Source organism: Oncorhynchus nerka, linkage group LG2 (assembly GCF_034236695.1).
Source record: "Oncorhynchus nerka isolate Pitt River linkage group LG2, Oner_Uvic_2.0, whole genome shotgun sequence".
NCBI classification, from domain to species: domain Eukaryota; kingdom Metazoa; phylum Chordata; class Actinopteri; order Salmoniformes; family Salmonidae; genus Oncorhynchus; species Oncorhynchus nerka.
In genome coordinates this window covers 34,011,133-34,030,404 of record NC_088397.1, presented here as the reverse complement: position 1 = coordinate 34,030,404, position 19,272 = coordinate 34,011,133, and the positions used below count along the sequence as shown (strand labels likewise).

At 42.2% G+C, this 19,272-nt stretch overlaps 1 protein-coding gene across 1 annotated transcript in view; it reads left to right on the top strand.

Moving 5' to 3' along the window:
• nalf1a (NALCN channel auxiliary factor 1a) overlaps positions 1-17,599 on the top strand; it is a 65,913-nt gene extending 48,314 nt beyond the window's left edge. The window contains exons 2-3 of the mRNA XM_029668692.2: positions 11,463-11,634; positions 14,300-17,599. Coding sequence (XP_029524552.1) covers positions 11,463-11,634; positions 14,300-14,628 — 501 coding nt within the window. The 3' untranslated portion in view covers positions 14,629-17,599. The remainder of the gene's footprint in view (positions 1-11,462; positions 11,635-14,299) is intronic.
• The last annotated feature ends 1,673 nt before the right edge of the window (positions 17,600-19,272 follow it).

The following is a 19,272-nucleotide window of genomic DNA, read 5'->3' as shown; positions in this document are numbered from 1 at the left end:
AGTCTCCATGGGATTGCCACAGGTTTCAATTCTTGGGCCGACTCTTTTCTCTGTATACATCAATGATGTCACTCTTGCTGCTGGTGATTCTCTGATCCACCTCAACGCAGACGGCACCATTCTGTATACTTCTGGCCCTTCTTTGGACACTGGGTTAAAAAAAACACCAGACGAGCTTCAATGCCGTAAAACACTCCTTCCGTGGCCTCCAACTGCTCTTAAATGCAAGTAAAACTAAATGCACTCTCGTCAACCGATCGCTGCCCGCTCTCGCCTGCCCGTCTAGCATCACTACTCTGGACGGTTCTGATTTAGAATATGTGGGCACCTACAAATACCTAGATCTTTGGTTAAACTGTAAACACTCCTTCCAGACTCACATTAATCTCCAATCCAAAATTAAATCTAGAATCGGCTTCCTATTTAGCAACAAAGCATCCTTCACTCATGCTACCAAACATACCCTCGTAAAACTGACTATCCTTCCGATCCTTTACTTCTGCGATGTCATTTACAAAATAGCCTTCAACACTCTACTCAGCAAATTGGATGTAGTCTATCACAGTGCCACCCGTTTTGTCACCAAAGCCCCATATACTGTCCACCACTGAATGCTCTCGTTGGCTGGCCCTCACTACATATTCGTCGCCAAACCCACTGGCTCCAGGTCATTTGTAAGTCTTCGCTAGGTAAAGCCCCGCCTTATCTCAGCTCACTGGTCACCATAGCAGCACCAGTAGCATGCGCTCCAGCAGGTATATTTCACTGGTCATCCCCAAAGCCAACTCCTCCTTTGGCCGCCTTTCGTTCCAGTTCTCTGCTGCCAATTACTGGAACGAATTGCAAAAATCACTGAAGCTGGAGTCTTATATCTCCCTCACTGACTTTAAGCATCAGCTGTAAGAGCAGCTTACCGATCATTGCACCTGTACTCAGTCCATCTATAAATAGCCCACCCAACAAGCTCATCCCCATATTGTTATTACATTTTTTCTCCTTTGCATCCCAGTATCTCTACTTGCACATTCATATTCTGCACATCTATCACTCCAGTGTATAATTGCTAAATTGTCATTATTTCGCCACTATGGCCTATTTATTCCCTTACCTCCCTAATCTTACTACATTTGCACACACTGTATATATACTTTTCTATTGTGTTATTGACTGTACATATGTTTAACCCATATGTAACTATGTGTTGTTTGTGTCTCACTGCTTTGCTTTATCTTGGCCAGGTCGCAGTTGCAAAATAACTTGTTCTCAACTGGCATAAGTGTTTAAAAAAAGGTGAAATAAAAATATTTTATTTAAAATTTCAAACACAGATTCAACCACAAAGACCAAAGAGGTTTTCCAATTCCTCGCAAAGAAGGGCACCTATTCGTAGATGGATACAAAAAAAAAATAGACTTTGAATATTCATTTGAACATGGTGAAGTTATTAATTACACTTTGGATGGTGCATCAATACACCCAGTCACTACAGAGATGGAGGACAACCTGATTCGTTGTGCTTTCCACCAGACAATGTGAGATGAATTCACCTTTCAGCAAGACAATAACCTTAGACACAAGGCCAAATCTACACTGGACTTGCTTACCAAGAAGACCAATGAATGTTTCTGAGTGGCCAATTTACAGTTTCAACTTAAATCTACTTTAAAATCTATGGCAAGGCCTGAAAATGGTTGTTTTGCAATGATCAACAACCAATTTGACAGAGCTTGAAGAATTCTTTAAAGAATAATGGGCAAATGTTGCGAAATCCAGTTGTGGAAAGCTCTTAGAAAGACTCAAAGGTGTAATCACTGCCCAAAGTGCTTCTACAAAGTCTTGACTCAAGAGTGTGAATACTTACAGTATGTTAATTAGATATTTCTGTATTTCATTTTCAATACATTTGCAAAAAAATTCAAAAAAACTCATTTTTGCTTTGTCCATATGGGATATTGTGTGTAGATGTGTGAGAAAAAAAAAATTAAATCCATATTGAATTCAGATTGTAACACAACGAAATGTGAAATAAGTCAAGGGGTATGAATACTTTCTGAAGGCACTGTAAGCCTATTTGTCACATAATTTATACCTCATTCAGAGGACTTGAACTTGAAATTAGTGCACTACTTTGGACCAGGGCTCAGTGCATTATATACAGATGTATGATCTTAATTTGAACCAGTTTTCTACAGCAGAAAACAAATACTGCAGCAACAAGGAAATGTGAATTATTAAGGGGATGATAATTAATGGACATTTGTTGTAGGGGTTGATATATTTTTTGTTATGGCAAATCAAGTCACATTTTAAAGTGAAAATTACAAACTTAAAGAAGCCTTTTTAAAAACCTCGAATGCACTACACGTTTGCATTTCGTGTTGTGCAGGAAATTTCTCAGCAACAAAGAGTGATAGAATTAAGATCCTACATCTGTAGAGAACAGTGTGTCATTTGTGATGCACCACATCTTTCCTCCAGTGAAAGCTCCAGTGGGCTTCCAGGATGTGTAGACTGAAGAGATGGGGGAAGGGAGCATGAGCAGGGCAGGATGTGCACAAGGACAGGTCAAGCTAACGGAGGGGAGAGAGGCACTTCATGACTCTGCGCCATAATGAAAATCATCCTGACAATAACCGACAATGTGATTTGTATTTTATGCTTTTTGTTTGTGGCGGGTGGCATTACCACGAATGAGCCGACAGATTTAAGGCTAGCAGCGGGTGGCAGGGAATTTTGGCTGCTTCCCCAAATAAGGGGATTTGCTTTGCTACACCACCCCACAGCCTCAGACTGAAGTGAAGCTCATTTGATTCAGTTGTGCCTTATTTGGGGAAAAAAATTGACTTGCCACCATGAAGTACATGCCTCAGCTTGCTGGAGAGATAATTACAAACATACGTGCTGTGCTGCCAAGGCATGAAACTACCCATTTACATTTACATTTAAGTCATTTAGCAGACGCTCTTATCCAGAGCGACTTACAAATTGGTGCGTTCACCTTAAGACATCCAGTGGAACAGCCACTTTACAATAGTGCATCTAAATCTTTTAAGGGGGGTGAGAAGGATTACTTTATCCTATCCTAGGTATTCCTGAAAGAGGTGGGGTTTCAGGTGTCTCCGGAAGGTGGTGATTGACTCCGCTGTCCTGGCGTCGTGAGGGAGTTTGTTCCACCATTGGGGGGCCAGAGCAGCGAACAGTTTTGACTGGGCTGCGCGGGAACTGTACTTCCTCAGTGGTAGGGAGGCGAGCAGGCCAGAGGTGGATGAACGCAGTGCCCTTGTTTGGGTGTAGGGCCTGATCAGAGCCTGGAGGTACTGAGGTGCCGTTCCCCTCACAGCTCCGTAGGCAAGCACCATGGTCTTGTAGCGGATGCGAGCTTCAACTGGAAGCCAGTGGAGAGAGCGGAGGAGCGGGGTGACGTGAGAGAACTTGGGAAGGTTGAACACCAGACGGGCTGCGGCGTTCTGGATGAGTTGTAGGGGTTTAATGGCACAGGCAGGGAGCCCAGCCAACAGCTACCCCTTCTGCCCAATCCAAAATCAGCCGCTATCTCCTAGGCAGTGGTGTAAATTTGAGAGGATTGTGTGGGTATAGGCAATATGGAAGTAGCTCCACCTTGCGATCGATAGGTTAGGTTAAGTATGTTTTCAAATCAAATGTTATTTGTCACATGCGCCGAATACAACAGGTGTAGACTTTCCACCATATTGCGCGTGTCTATCCAGTCCTCACAGATCTACACACATGGTTAGGGGATATAGGGATATGGGTTCAATTGGGATTGCATGTTACTGTGTGTAACGCCTGCTTCCAACTCACACCCTCAAACACATAGATCCCCTGAATGCAGCTCACTTTCCAACCACTTTCCGGCTCACACTCTCAAACACCTACCATCCCCTGAACGCAACTCACTCTCCAGATCCCAATCACCTGAATTCTAATCACCTGTTCACACACCTGTATGTCATTATCACACCATTTAGTTCAGTTCTTTGCACCACATCACTGTGAGGTATTGTTTGTTTGTGGCACATGTCTTTCGGAGCGCTGGTGTTCCCGTGACGTACGCCTCCCGTGTATGATAGCTTTTGCCTGCCTCACTAACGACGCCTTTAGCCTATTCCCTGCCTGTACTTTAGCCTATCGATTTTCCTGTTGTCTGTCTATTGCCTGATCTCCCGGACTACGTTACTAGCCTTTTCCCTGTGTGTACTGTTGGCCTTTTGGACCCCCTGTGTATGACCTTCTGCCTGCTCCTGGACCCAGCTACCTGCCTCCTCCTGTGTATGACCTTCTGCCTGCTCCTGGACCCAGCTACCTGCCTCCTCCTGTGTATGACCTTCTGCTTGCTCCTGGACCCAGCTACCTGCCTCCTCATGTGGTCCTTTGCAATAAACACCTGCTGTGCTCTGCGCTTCAAACCAGCTCTCTGTCTCCCCTCGAGTTCATTACACTGTGATGTTAGGATGGGGAATGGGGAATGGCGATGATGTACGGTATAGCAGATCACAGCTTTTGACTCATTCTTTATTTATATCAGGCAACAGATTTGGGCCTAATTTCTACAAAAACTAGCTCAATCCTTTTACTTGCTGAACTGTGAACACCAACTCAGCCAACCTACCCAGAGCTAAACTTCATGCCACAGTTAGCATAGCATTAGCCAGTGCCTTGCAACAGTCACTTTGCATTAGTATTATTTAGCAAATGACAGCGTTAGCTTCCACATCAAACTTATGCAATATCTCGTGTCATTGGGTCATCTATTCGCCTTATTGGATTCTGCATCCCTGCCTGTATTCTCTAGCTTGTTTTACACGTTTTTGTAGGATTTCACGTCAACATGTTCTTACACCTAGGCCTATAGTGCATAGCTTAGCCATGCATATCCGCCTAACAAATCATAATTAGCAAGGTTATAAAGCCAGATTCTGTTGTGTAGTAATTGTCCTCTCTTCAGACACTTTTACTCAAAAGACGAGGACCAACATGTTACGTTGACATTGTGTGTGTAGTGTATTCCTCTATAGTATTCGTGGCATTCACACGATAGATGTCAATTCCCTCCCCCTGATGTGCTGTGCGCTCTTCCTCTCTTACCCCGTGCAGAGAACGGAACAGGAGAGCAGCGTTGCATGTGAAAGGATGCACGTGAGATGGAGAGGAGGGAGAGGAGGATGGAGAGAGAGAGGCAGAGAGAGTTCTTCTTTGTCATCAGTTCTTTATAATCTAAATGCAAATGTGTGGAGTAGTAAAAAAGAATGTAATCTCCAAAAACACTTGTGTCTACCATTGTGTATAGTGTTTGTGTCGTGTGTGTGTGTGTGTTCTTCATTGATCAAACTGCTTTATCAACACAATGGGTTGCCTGTAGGATAGAGTTTGAGTTTAAACATCACTTTACAATCACGTGTTGTGTGTAAGTACACTGAATTTAATGACATAAACCGACCAGGTGAAAGCTATGATCCCTTATTGATGTCACTTGTTAAATCCACTCCAATCACTGTAGATGAAGGAGAGGACAGGTTAAGGAAGGATTTTTAACCTCTTTGATGTAAATCCCATGGTTTATGGGACCTGCGCTGTTCTGGTACCGGTTTTGACCTACATTTTAATTTATAAGTCAATCTGTTTACACCGTAGATCGAAATTTGACACCACTTGAAGCTGGTTTTCTGATCCACTCCCCTACCTTTTTTTAAAAGGAGTTTACCACATCAGACACTGGCTTCATTAATAAGTGCATCGACAACAATGTCCCCACAGTGACCGTACATACATATCCCAACCAGAAGCCATGGATTACAGGAAACATCTGCACTGAGCTAAAGGCTAGAGCTGTCGCTTTCAAGAAGCAGGACACAAAATCCCGACATTTATAAGAAATCCCGCTACAACCTCTGACGAGCCATCAACCAGGCAAAGCCTCAATACAGGACTAAGATCGAATCCTACTATACTGGCTCTGACTCTTGTTGGATGTGGCAGGGCTTGCAAACAATCACAGATTACAATGGAAAACCCAACAACGATCTGCCCAGATGAGCTAGATGCCTTCTAAGCTCGCTTAGATGCAAGCAACACTAAACCATGCATGAGAGCACCAGGTGTTCTGGACAACTGTGCGATCACGCTCTCTGTAGCCTATGTGAGTAAGACCTTTAAACAGGTTAACATTCACAAGGCCGCAGAGCCAGACGGATTAACAGGCCATTTGGTTTACCAAAAAGCTGCCTGGACTATCTGCATTGACCCTTTCTGCACTAACTTTTTTCCTGTTGCTTAGTCACTTTATTCCTAGTTATATACAGTATCTACCTCAATTAACACGTTCCCCTGCACATTGACTCAGTACTGGTATCCCATGTATATAGCCAAGTTATAACTAATTATTGTGTATTTATTATTACTATGTGTTATTACTTGTTTATTATTTATCTATTTTCTTTCTCTCTGCATTGTCTACACCTGTTGTTACAAAGCATGTGATGACTACAATTGGTTCCATCTTCTCTATTGGTCAGGTACTTGCATCCAGCAAAACAGACCGGATCCAAAGGGCAGCTCACCATACTTAGAAGACACATACTATTGCTCTGAGTTTGAGGCCAGCAAGGTTTCAATCTGGCAGTTGCTTCGAATTGCTGCAAGGTTTTGCAGGACGTTTCTTGCAAACTCTACTGGGCAATGGTGTAGGGACTGGACAATAGAGGTTTGGCACAATCCACTCACAAGTCCTCCGGATCTTGTTGGCAGGTGCAATGTCTTTCTTTGGTGGCTTAATGTTCAATATTTGAACTGTATTAAGAGGTTTTGACTGCAGACCTGACATATGTGTGGGAATGTGCCATGTTTGAGGCAAGAACGATTTGCTCTCTGTTGGTGGAAAAGACGGGTATCCCATTTTAATGTAATGCACTACGGTGTACAGTAAACCGATGGCATGGTTGCACTGTCCCTGGCCCGCTTTCCAGTTCTATTTAGTCTCCATGATGAATGGACTTTCAGGAGAGAACTCTACCTGGAAACAAAGTAAAAACAGAGTTGGGTTAGACAAGACAACCTAATATTTATTTTAATACACCATAAGGGACACACAAATAAGAACATATAATGATATGGATTATCCATACAATTTTATAATGCATTAACTTATGCTATAACAAAGCAGAAACCAAAAGCAGAACAATGCAGAAAAGGCTACTTACCTGAAATTGAAAACAACGTGTTTGATTATTGAATAGATTTCAGGGTTTTCAGTAGTGATAGGTTTAAAAAAAAAAAAAGTTTTTCATTGTAACTGGTAGGGCCAAAATGATTCAATTTGGGTCTACTAAATCTAATTGAAGATCCATAAACCATTTGCATTTCAGCAGCGTGTTTAGCAAGCAGATTTGAAATCGTGTTGGAACTGAAACAGGCTGAATATAAAGTTGGTGTCATTTTCAGCGACATTTTGAGCATGGCAGAATGGCTATTGATGATTTAATATTGCATTTTTCCTGGATTTAAATGAAAATGGGAATTGGGTAGGTTTTTACACACATGCAGTACCTTCTATATGTCGATTCCGTGGATCATGGCATCCCAGCGCACGACTAGAATGCATACTACCACACTTTCTTAATTTGCAAGAAGAAATTGCCATACTCAATTGACACCCCCACTGACCTAACTGACCAGCAAACTATCTGAATTATGTAAAGCTCATTCTTTCGCACCTGCCTGACTCACTCCTCCTGACTGTGAAACCATTGGACGAGTCATGATGACAAGCACAACTACAACAGGGAACATTAACTACTTAGCTACAATGGTTGTAAGTAGCAATAGCTGAAAGTATTCTGTAATATTGTCAATGAAGTTATGTTAAAATATCAACTTTACACCTTTTTCAACCTACAACGCTACGGTAGCTATAGAAAGCTAGCTAGCTACCGAGCTAGCAACAAACTGGCTGCAAAAACACGTACATACAATCTAACCTTGTACATCGTTAATGTAACCCTCGATCCAGTTACTGTAACCTTTTAGTTGGACTGCCTTGGGCAGTCTGACATCTTCATCTGCCATTTATCAATATAAGTCGATGTTACAGCCGGCAACAGTTGTAAACTATGTGCACGTGACATTAAAACTTCAAAAACTAGAAGTCCATACAATTGTTGTTTTGACTTCCGGGGTTCCCCCCTAGGATTTCCCACCTCGCTTTCGTTTCAAAATGGCGGCTGCGTGACTAAAGCGCATGGCTTTAAGCTATATTACCGTCATAATATAAGAATACATGGCATTTAGCAGACACTTTTCTCCAAAGCGACTTATAGTCATGTGTGTATACATTTGACATATTGTTGGTCCCAGGAATCAAACCCACTATCCTGGCATTGCAAGCACCATGCTCCACCTAATGGGCTACAAAGGACCACCATCAAATGGCCACAAGAATTGAATGACACACTGTAGGCTCCTGTGAATCACCAATATTAGCTTTATGCTTTTTTCAAACCCAAAATAATAAATAAATGGACTACCTTAAAATGAAAATAGCCACAATGGCACTGCCCATGATGTCACAGATGCCATAATGGCACAGATACTATTTCTTTGAGGTCTACAGACAGTTTTGTGGGAGGCCTGGTCGAAGCTGAAGATGGTGCTGAAATAGACAATGCCGCTTTGCAGTCACTGGTGGAAGGCTGATGTAACCTGATAGATGCTGTCCATGGTGCTGAAACAGTGATGTCCTTGGGAAAGCTGATGTATATTTATTCACAGTTTATACAGACATAGCTTTATCTAACCGTGTTCCTGAGGGTGTTTGTGAACAGATGAGGGTGTGTGAACAGATGAGTGAGTGTGGGTCTGTGTGTGTGTTTGAGAGTGCGTGGGTGGGTCGATGCCTGTGTGCATGTGCTCAAAAACCCCTGTGTTTGGTAATGTAAAAGAGTGGTGTATGGTTTGCGTCCCAGATGGAGAATGAGTGATTATGTTTTCTTCTTTGGTAAAGTTGTGTTCAGGTTACTCCAGGGTGGCATTCAGCACTGCACAATGTTATGGAACGTTCAGTTAGAAATACATTATGAGAACTGACATGCCTCTCATACAGTATTTGTAGGGTAAGGAATAATATTTGCTTTATTCGTGGCATTTCTACCTGCAACATTTAGTGTTTTGCACACTCCTGAACATGACCAATATTATTGCACCAGTTGTTAATCACTTGCCTTTTTCACTCTTTATTGATGCTCCTCTGATTGGAGCATGGCCATGCTGAAGCCATTGGAAAAAGTGACACTTAAATTCTGACCTTGGCTCTCAGCCAATAACACGGGCCGTTCGGGTCGATATCATCATTATCGCTGTTTAGCATGCTCTAAGACTAATTTACACTACAACTCTAGGAAGCTTTGCCAGCTCTGATCCCCTGACCTTTACTATTGTGTGGGCCTAGATAGACTGATCCGTTGAACCACTAACTAAACAGTCTGATTACCAACAATGACGAGACAGCCCACAGGGAGGAGGTGAGGGCCCTGGCGGATTGGTGCCAGGAAAATAACCTCTCCCTCAACGTCAACAAAGCGAAGGAGCTTATCTTGGACTTTACATACTGCTTTGCTAATTTAATATGTATATACTTTGTTCTATTGTATTTTAGTCAATGCCACTCCAACAATCCTCTTCCTAATAATGATATATTTCTTAATTCCATTCTTTTTTTAATTAGATTTTTTTAAATGTCAACTTTATTTAACTAGGCAAGTCAGTTAAGAACAAATTCTTATTTACAATGACGGCCTACCCCGGCCAAACCCAGAAGACGCTGGGCCGGTCGTGCGATGCCATATGGGACTGCCATATGGGACTCCTAACCACGGCTTGATGTGATACTTTTAGATGTTTGTGTATTGCTGTGAATTGTTAGATACTACTGCACTGTTTGAACTAGGAACACAAGCATTTCGCTACACACGCAATAACATAAATGTGTATGTGATTTCATTTTTTTGTTTTTAACAGTCAAACCCTGATAGGTACATTATGCATTTTTGTGTGAAGGTAGTGTCGTCTACTGGGAGAAAGGGAGATTGCACTGGGGGATGGGGGCCATCGATTTGTTTAAGGGCAGAGTCAATTGTACAGTACATTGGCAGTAGCAGCACTATGAATGGTATTGTGTGGCTCAGTTATAGTGAATGGTACTTGTAACGCCAGGGTTGTGGGTTTGATTCCCACTGGGACTACCAATATGAAAATGTATGTACTAAGGTAAATGTCATACGTTATGGGGCTTGGCTGGGTATTAGAGAACCTTATCCTGAGGATGAATTAGGAGGAGACATTCCCCTCTGCTGGTTGTATATAGGTCATAGTAGCAAGAGTAGGAGTTTTATTTGAACCTTTTTTTTAACTAGGCAAGTCAATTGAGAACACATTTGTATTTACAATGAAGGCCTAGGTTGAAAATAACAGATTTTTACTTTGTCAGCTCAGGGATTTGATACAGCGAGCTTTCGGTTACTTGCCCAATGCACTAGGCTACCTGCTGCCTCAGGAGTGCTGAAGTACTGAAAGCTTTATGAATACAGGCCCAGTACAGGCCCAGGTGATTCCAAATACAATGTACTAAACAGTAATTAGTAGAGTCATTGAATTCAAAATCCTTTTCAAAATTCCAGAAACTTTCCAAAAATGTCCCAGTTTTCCAGAAGTCCCAGTTGGAGGATTGCCATAGGCTACTTCCTGTTTATTTCCTCCCAATACCAATCATCTTCCAACCAGGATTATGGGAAAGTTACTGGAATTTTGCAATTCTATACCTTCTGCTATTCTTTTCATATTGTTTTCATATACTCCTTTTACGTATCAGGTAAGTATGAAAGTAGTATAAGTATAAAAGGCAGGACATAAGTACAAGTACTGTAGTATGAGAGGAAACTTGCCTCAGCTAGGGCACACTGCCACAAATCCTTATTCTCCTCGAGATACTTTAATTTAATCAAAGCATTCCTAATCACAACAAATATGATTTAGTCACATGTCATGGGGTGGTTTACATTGACAACTGGTGATTGGCATCTGGTTGTATTTTATAGTCATGTGTCTCTCACACATATCAACTTATAAGGCTGAATCACATCGAATGGGATCTTGCAAGATCTGTGAGAAATGGTTGAATCTCTGTTTCTGAATAATGCCTATAGTATTTTCTGGAAACATGTGTACTGAAAAATCTCTCGTTTTGAAGATAGGATGGATGTTATTTACTAACATTCAGAGCCATACAGACCACTGAGACCTTTGCTATTGAACAGACATCGCTTAGTCTTGATGTCAAAGTAATAGTTTGCTTATTTATGATGGCTAAAACTGAACTTCCCCTTTAAGTTGTTTGCATTTACATATGGGTTTCATTTGGTTTAACTAACATGCTCTATCTTCTACCTCGTAAGGTTGCCTACAAACCGTGGCTGTGTGCACAGTATTTCCCCACCACACAGAGGCATTGTGGGAGGACAGTACCGTGTCTCCAGTACTGCTTGGAGGTTCAGCAGAGGTGTCCCTTCATACTGCCGGACAACGATGATCTCATCCATGGAGGAAGCCCCAGCTTCATATGTACAGGTGGGTGTGGTGGTGTGGACTGATCAATCAGTCAGTCAATCAATCAATCAAGTGTGATTTGTAGCCACAGCTTATACAGGTGGGCGTATATCCACTCTAGGGCTATGCTGTTTAGCTGAGATGCGCCATAGATCTAGGATAGATTGGTTTGGGTAAATTAATTTAGCAATATACTCAATTTAGGAATTTAGATGGAATTTGGATGGAATTGTATGTTGGAGGATATATGTAATAGTGCTCTTGTGCCCCTGATGATGCCTTGAATTATTACTTTTCAGTGGTATCGATAAAGTTGTATGGTTTTGAACTCTGGGAACATAGCCAATAATGAATTATAGTACTTGTCACTGGTGACATCTAGCTGCCACATAAGGCAGTGATAGTAAAATCAATGACACTTCCCTCTAAGTGTAAAGTGTATAGCTGATATATCACTGTGATGGGGTACAGCTACAGGGTAGTATTTTAATACTCCACAAGGATCACACAGGAAGCAGCGCAGGTCCTAATCCAGGCACTTGTCATCTCCCGTCTGGATTACTGCAACTCGCTGTTGGCTGGGCTCCCTGCCTGTGCCATTAAACCCCTACAACTCATCCAGAACGCCGCAGCCCGTCTGGTGTTCAACCTTCCCAAGTTCTCTCACGTCACCCCGCTCCTCCGCTCTCTCCACTGGCTTCCAGTTGAAGCTCGCATCCGCTACAAGACCATGGTGCTTGCCTACGGAGCTGTGAGGGGAACGGCACCTCAGTACCTCCAGGCTCTGATCAGGCCCTACACCCAAACAAGGGCACTGCGTTCATCCACCTCTGGCCTGCTCGCCTCCCTACCACTGAGGAAGTACAGTTCCCGCGCAGCCCAGTCAAAACTGTTCGCTGCTCTGGCCCCCCAATGGTGGAACAAACTCCCTCACGACGCCAGGACAGCGGAGTCAATCACCACCTTCCGGAGACACCTGAAACCCCACCTCTTTCAGGAATACCTAGGATAGGATAAAGTAATCCTTCTCACCCCCCTTAAAAGATTTAGATGCACTATTGTAAAGTGGCTGTTCCACTGGATGTCTTAAGGTGAACGCACCAATTTGTAAGTCGCTCTGGATAAGAGCGTCTGCTAAATGACTTAAATGTAAATGTAAATGGATCAGAGCAGAACCAGAATAACATGACCTATCCTGTCCTGATTTGATCTCAGTGGGGTGCTCTGTCATTTCTTCCCCCAGCCCTCAAAGTTTCAAGTATTTCAATACTGTAATTAGAATAGCCTTTGATGTTTTTAAATTACTTGTGCATCAGCGATTAAATGGTAGGCTTTGCCTTTTGAGATCCCTGTTTTTCTGCCGCTCATTTGATGTCTTCCTTTAGTGTGAACTGGCAGTTGCTTTGAAAAGAGATTACACAAGGTGTGACATCAAATCAAACCACATTTCATTGGTCTCATACACATGGTTAGCAGATGTTATTGCGAGTGTAGCGAAATGCTTGTTCTTCTAGTTCTGACTGTGCGGTAAAATCGAACAAGTAATCTAACAATTCCACAACAACCACCTAATACACACAAATCTAAGTAAAGGGATGGAATAAGAATATGTACATATATATATATATATATATAAATATATACATTTTGGGGTTCCTGAGTGGTGCAGTGGTCTAAGGCACTGCATTGCAGTGCAAGAAGCATCTCTACAGTACCTGGTTCAAATCCATCCTGCATCACATCCAGCTTTGATTGGGAGTCCCATAGGGTGGTACACAATTGGCCCAGTGTTGTCTGGGGTTGTCTGTCATTGTAAATAAGACTTTGTTCTTAACTGACTTGCCTGGTTAAACAACTAAAAATAATATATGGATGAGTGATTACTGAGTGCCATAGGCAAGATGAAACAGATGGGATGAGTAATGCAAGATATATGAACATTATTAAAGTGAGTAGTGATCTATTTATTAAAGTGGCCAATGATTTCAGGTCTGTATGTTGGCAGCAGCCTCTCTGTGTTAATGACGGCTGTTTAACAGTCTGATGGCCTTGAGATAGAAGCTATTTTTCAGTCTCTCGGTCCCTGCTGTGATGCACCTGTACTGACCTCGCCTTCTGGATGGTAAGCGGGGTGGCTCGGGTGGTTGTTGTCCTTGATGATCTTTTTGGCCTTCCAGTGACATCAGGTGCTGTAGGTGTTCTGGTGGGCAACGGTGTAGATTATATTTACTGTGCTGCAGTATGGGGTCGGTACTAAATGTGACTTTTTTTTCATTTTGAGTTCAGTATAGGGACATTATTGTTAGGTTATGATACAACATATGACATAATGATACTGATAGTTGAGTCGTATGAAGACTATGGTTTAATCGTGCATACTGACTGGTATTTATGCTCTTATGCACATGGTAATATGTATTTTTTTGGTGATACATTTCAACAAAACACTGCGTTAGCACACTGCAAGTAAGGCTGGAACTAGGCTGGGTTGTTTATTTAGCTTATTGTGGGTCATCTGAATGAATGAATACACTTTATTGGTATTGGGGAAATTGAGTTTGTCATCATCATCAGACACAGGCATGGATGATACAGACACACAGGGATGCATGAGAGGGATGCACAGTGACATTTGCATTTATGGCTTATATCAGTGTTTACCTACTACTCTCTTCATCCCCCACAGGGCTACTGGGGAGCCATGGGCAGCCCAACAGCCAGGCAGAGTGCTGCGACGTCCGGTGGGACTCTAAACCGGACAACCGCTCTCGTGGGACGCTGAAAAGGACTCCAACACCCTCCTGCCATCACCAACAGGGGGTGTCGACATCAGTCACCTCGGCCGCCACACCCACCAGACTGTGCAGCAGCAGCGGCCGGCTGAAGCTGTGCCTGCTGGTCTTTGTTCTCCTGCACACTGTAGTCACCATCACCACCGCATCCCACAATTCCACTGGGGTTGTCGGTGTGGCGGCCATTTTCCCCCTGGAGGAAAGTTCCTCCAGTGAGGAATAATGGATAAAAATAGCAAAAAAACGTCAGGGTTTTATCTGGGTGAGTGAGTTGAAAAACCGGTTCTGACCAGTTCTGGCTGCTGCGCCTCTGTTCAGAGAGAACCCTGGAAGGTCCCTGGTATGTGCTGTCAAAGCCTCATTGGGCCACAGGAAGTGAGAGCAATTTACCAGGAGCAAAGGATGCTGGTAATTGTAGTCATGTGGAGAGGCGACGACATGGGCGGAACCAACACACCTCAGACCAAAGGATCAATATCATATCACCGTGTCAATCTAAACCTGAGTTCACCTTTTATGTCTCTTGTTTCATCAGAATGTACAATATGATTTTCTCTCTCCTCCTTGTTCAGTTGTTTGTGGAGTTTATTGGAATGTGAATTGGTTGTCTTAGAACATATAAAAGGCAGAGAATATTGAAAAAGGTATCACCAACCTGTGTATTTTTATCCACCCCTCTCATCACCAGTAACCTTTAGCTTCTTTTGAGGTAACAGACAGTGGATATGCTAACAATATTCTTCACTCAAACACTCACAAACAGAAAGAGCAAACACGTATAGATCCCCGCCTGTCCTGGTGGGTACATTGAAAATATCAGTCATAACAGGGTACTCTCATGGCAGTACATAGAACTCTAATCCAGAGCCAGTGAAGAGCAGGTGTAGTATGCCTTTTTGCACTATTTTGCCGACCTGAACCGTATTGTGCTCGCTTGGATTATTTTCTTTACACGGTTGCATGGTTCCAGCAAATATGCTGAATGTGTAACCAGGCCAGTGCAGTACAGTACAGCTATGCTCATCTTAGCTTGGCTCAGTAGTGTGAATAGGGTAGCAGTGGAGGTCTTGTCACTTGGATTCAAAACTGTCCCACCAATTGGCTTCAGTGTACGTCGGAGTTCATATTATTTGAGCCAATACATTTCTCTCTCGTTATACTGTGTCCATGTGTTTGTATGTGATGGGCCCAAAGGGGACGTCAGATCAACAAAGCTCAATTTACCTCAAATCAAGTCATCTGTTGGCTTAGATAGACTCTGTTTTTCTAAAGCAGTACGTCCTAGAACTGTACGTCTGGCTTTTATATTTGACTCATATATTTCTCAATATAAGTCTCTGGTACGTCATACCAGTACATTACAGCCAGTTCTCTTCACACAGTGGGACAGGTGTCACAAGGGGAGACACAGGAACACATCGAAACAAAATATATCTCTTACTGAGTCGTTTTTACATGTGAAAGTGCTCGTTGAGTAGCATTGAAAAGATCAACCATACCCAGACCTGAGTTCAAATAGTATTTGTTCTCTTTGAAATATTTTAGCTGCACTCGATTGAGCTTGCCTGGCGCAATGTACCCAATGGGATTGTCCCAAAAGTATAAATGAAAACCCTGCCCATGTGGCATCTCCAGACAAGCTCAATCAAATGCTCAACACATTTGACAGAAAACGGACACAATTTGAACCCAGGATGGATCATACATACCCTCTCCTCTTTGTCTCTATTTGACCTTATTATCATCGTGACCAAGATAATTACCTTGTATCTTTACACAGAGCTAAGGCCTTAGCTAGTAGGCATTTGTGTAAGGAGATTTCAAGGGCTGGCTCTACATACTGTATTTACTTCCGTTGGTGTGACTGCTGCTCACCGGTACTCATTGATATGGCATGTAGGGGAAGACATCTGATAGGCTCCTTATGCTTTCACCTTTGACCTTGACATCCCTGTCTTATCCTTTCCATTCAACTGAGTAGTGCATATTATGGCAACTTTGTTTTTTCTACGCGTACATATAATCAGTACTGCCGGAATAACTCTGAAGTCAACCGTACTCGGGCATGAAGAAATCAATCTGAGGATTAGGGTGAAGTTTCTTCAATACGCTGATCTTGGGTCAGTTTAGCATTTTACCCACTAATGGTTAGGTGTTAGAATTGGGGGAGGGAAACTGATCCTAAGTCTTTATCTAGGGAAAACCTCACCCTGAAAGGCTATGTGCTTTAGCCTTTTCACATTATACTGTTTCCCCCTTAGGTTCTCGTAACAGTTGATTTTCTCACAGACACTCATCGAGGTGAGCTGTTCTTTATAACCATCCATCAACAACATGACTTTATTGTTTCCCTCACATTTACTTTATTCCCCCAAAAGACAGCAGCGGATGTAACCGCCTCTCTGTAGAAATAACCTTCAACAAACTCCCCCAAACATTCATGATCTGAATTTTGTGGATCTATGCAGATGTCCTACCCCTGTCTGGCCCCATATATACAGCACTCAAGTTGCACAACTGATGTACAACACATTTGGCACAATGGTTGTGATACAACTGATGTTTTTGTGATTCAACAGAGAGTTTGTCTGCACATGTTATGCCATATGCATTGTACTTCAGTTGAACAACTGGAGTGTTAACTGGTGTAAATATGTCCTAGAGAAGTGAGATATTCAAGATTTTTCTGTTTTTCTTTTTAGGGAAAGCTTCTTGTGTTTGTTTTTGGTTGCATTTTCTGTTAATGGTCTCACTTCAAACAAACAACAACCTTTAAAGGCTCTATAAGCATCTGCAGTATGTAGTGCTTATGAAGACTTTATGCATGCTTTATAAAGCCTTTTAATGTTGTACTTCGTTTGAAGTTGGACCTTGTTAAGAACTGTCTACAGCATTGTAAGTCAGATCAGTTGGAGAGAGGATTGGGAAAAGGTGTGATAGGTGTGTGCAAGGAAAATAATGAAGAAAAAGGTGGGAATTATGATGAAAATTGTAAAAAAATAAATAAAAAAAATTAACACAGATACCTTATTTATCTTACTATTGTCATATTATCATAAGATAGATGCTTTAGTTTGCAATTATCTTTTCTTTTTCTACAGAAGAGTTTGATGAAATAATTTATAATGCGTCTCGAAAGTCATCTTTTTTGAACGTAAGAGAAATGCAGAAACATTTATTAAAATTTTGTTCAAAATAAAATAAAAATGATGTTAAATATGATTGTTGTCTGCTTTCTTTTGGATTGTATTTTGTTTTGTACCACTGACCACGGTTACCTGACTGTAGGCCTATAGCCAGACCAATTGAATTTGGCCAACATTCTGTGGTAAATGGGCAATCTGGGATTCAAACAATAGCAAAAAAGCGGCACTTTTTTGGTGAACAAGTAAACTTCCAGGGCCAGTTTTACTCTGCATCTGCACCAGGTGCAACATTTTGCAGCTTTTTTTCAGAAAGGCATAAAACCTAAACAATTCAGCTAAAACATGAAACAGTCTTCATTCATTTATACTTTATATGCTTTATTCTTTCTCTTTATTTGACCTCTTTCATTCGGTCTTCATTGTTTAATCCCCTTTTGATAAAAAAAGGCATCAGTCCAGTGCAAAAATGTAGTAAATCTGGGCCTCAGATTGTTGACGTGTTTGAGTGGTATGGCTTAAGCAACCGATTAGATGAAAGTCGAGGAGTGAAGTCAGGGAGGTGCATCTGCCACAGCCGAAATTCAGAAACTCATGTGGTTTTCCAACTGCAAGGCTCAGATCAACATGGCAAAGTTGCCATGGTTTATAAAAGGTTTTTATAATGTTGAAAAAAAGTCAACCAGTCACAAACTGAAATAATATGTGTGTACATTATACAGTGAATATAAAAGTAGTCAGACCCCTTGACTTTTTCCAAATTTTCTTATGTTACAGCCTTATTCAAAAGTTGATTAAATCGTTTCCCCCCCTCATCAATCTACACACAATGCCCCGTAATGACAAAGCCAATAAAAAAAAAAAAAAAATTGCAAACGTAAAAGAAAAATGAAATATTACATTTACATAAGTATTCAGACCCTTTACTCAGTACTTTGCTGAATCAAATCAAATCAAATCACATTTGAACAAGAACGTTGCTGAAGTGCCTTTGGCGGCGATTAAGTCTTCTTGGGTATGACGCTACAAGCTTGGCACACCTGTATTTGGGGAATATCTCCCATTCTTCTCTACAGATCCTCTCAAGCTCTGTCAGGTTGGATGGTGAGCGTCGCTGCACAGCTATTTTCAGGTCTCTCCAGAGATGTTTGATCGGTTTCAAGTCCGGGCTCTTGCTGGGCCAATCAAGGAGATTCAGAGACTTGTCCCAAAGCCACCCCTGTGTTGTCTTCGCTGTGCTTAGGGTCATTGTCCTGTTGGAAGGTAAACCTTTACCCCAGTCTGAGGTCCTGAACACTCTGGAGCAGGTTTTCATCATGGATATCTATGTACTTAGCTCCATTCATCTTTCCCTCGATCCTGACTGGTCTCCCAGTCTGTGCCGCTGAAAAACATCCCCACAGCATGATGCTGCTATCGCCATACTTCACAGTAGGGATGGTGCCAGGTTTCCTCTAGAATTGACGCTTGGTATTCAGGCCAAAGAGTTCAGTTCCATCAGATCAGAGAATCTGGGGTTGTCATGGGCCTTTTACTCAGGAGTGGCTTCCATCTAGCCACTCTAAGATAAAGGCCTGATTGGTGGAGTGCTGCAGAGATGGTTGTCCTTCTGGAAGATTCTCCCATCTCAGAGGAACTCTGGGTTCTTGGTCACCTCCCTGACCAAGGCCCATCTCCCCCGATTGCTCAGTTTGGCCTGGCGGCCAGCCCTAGCAAGTCTTGGT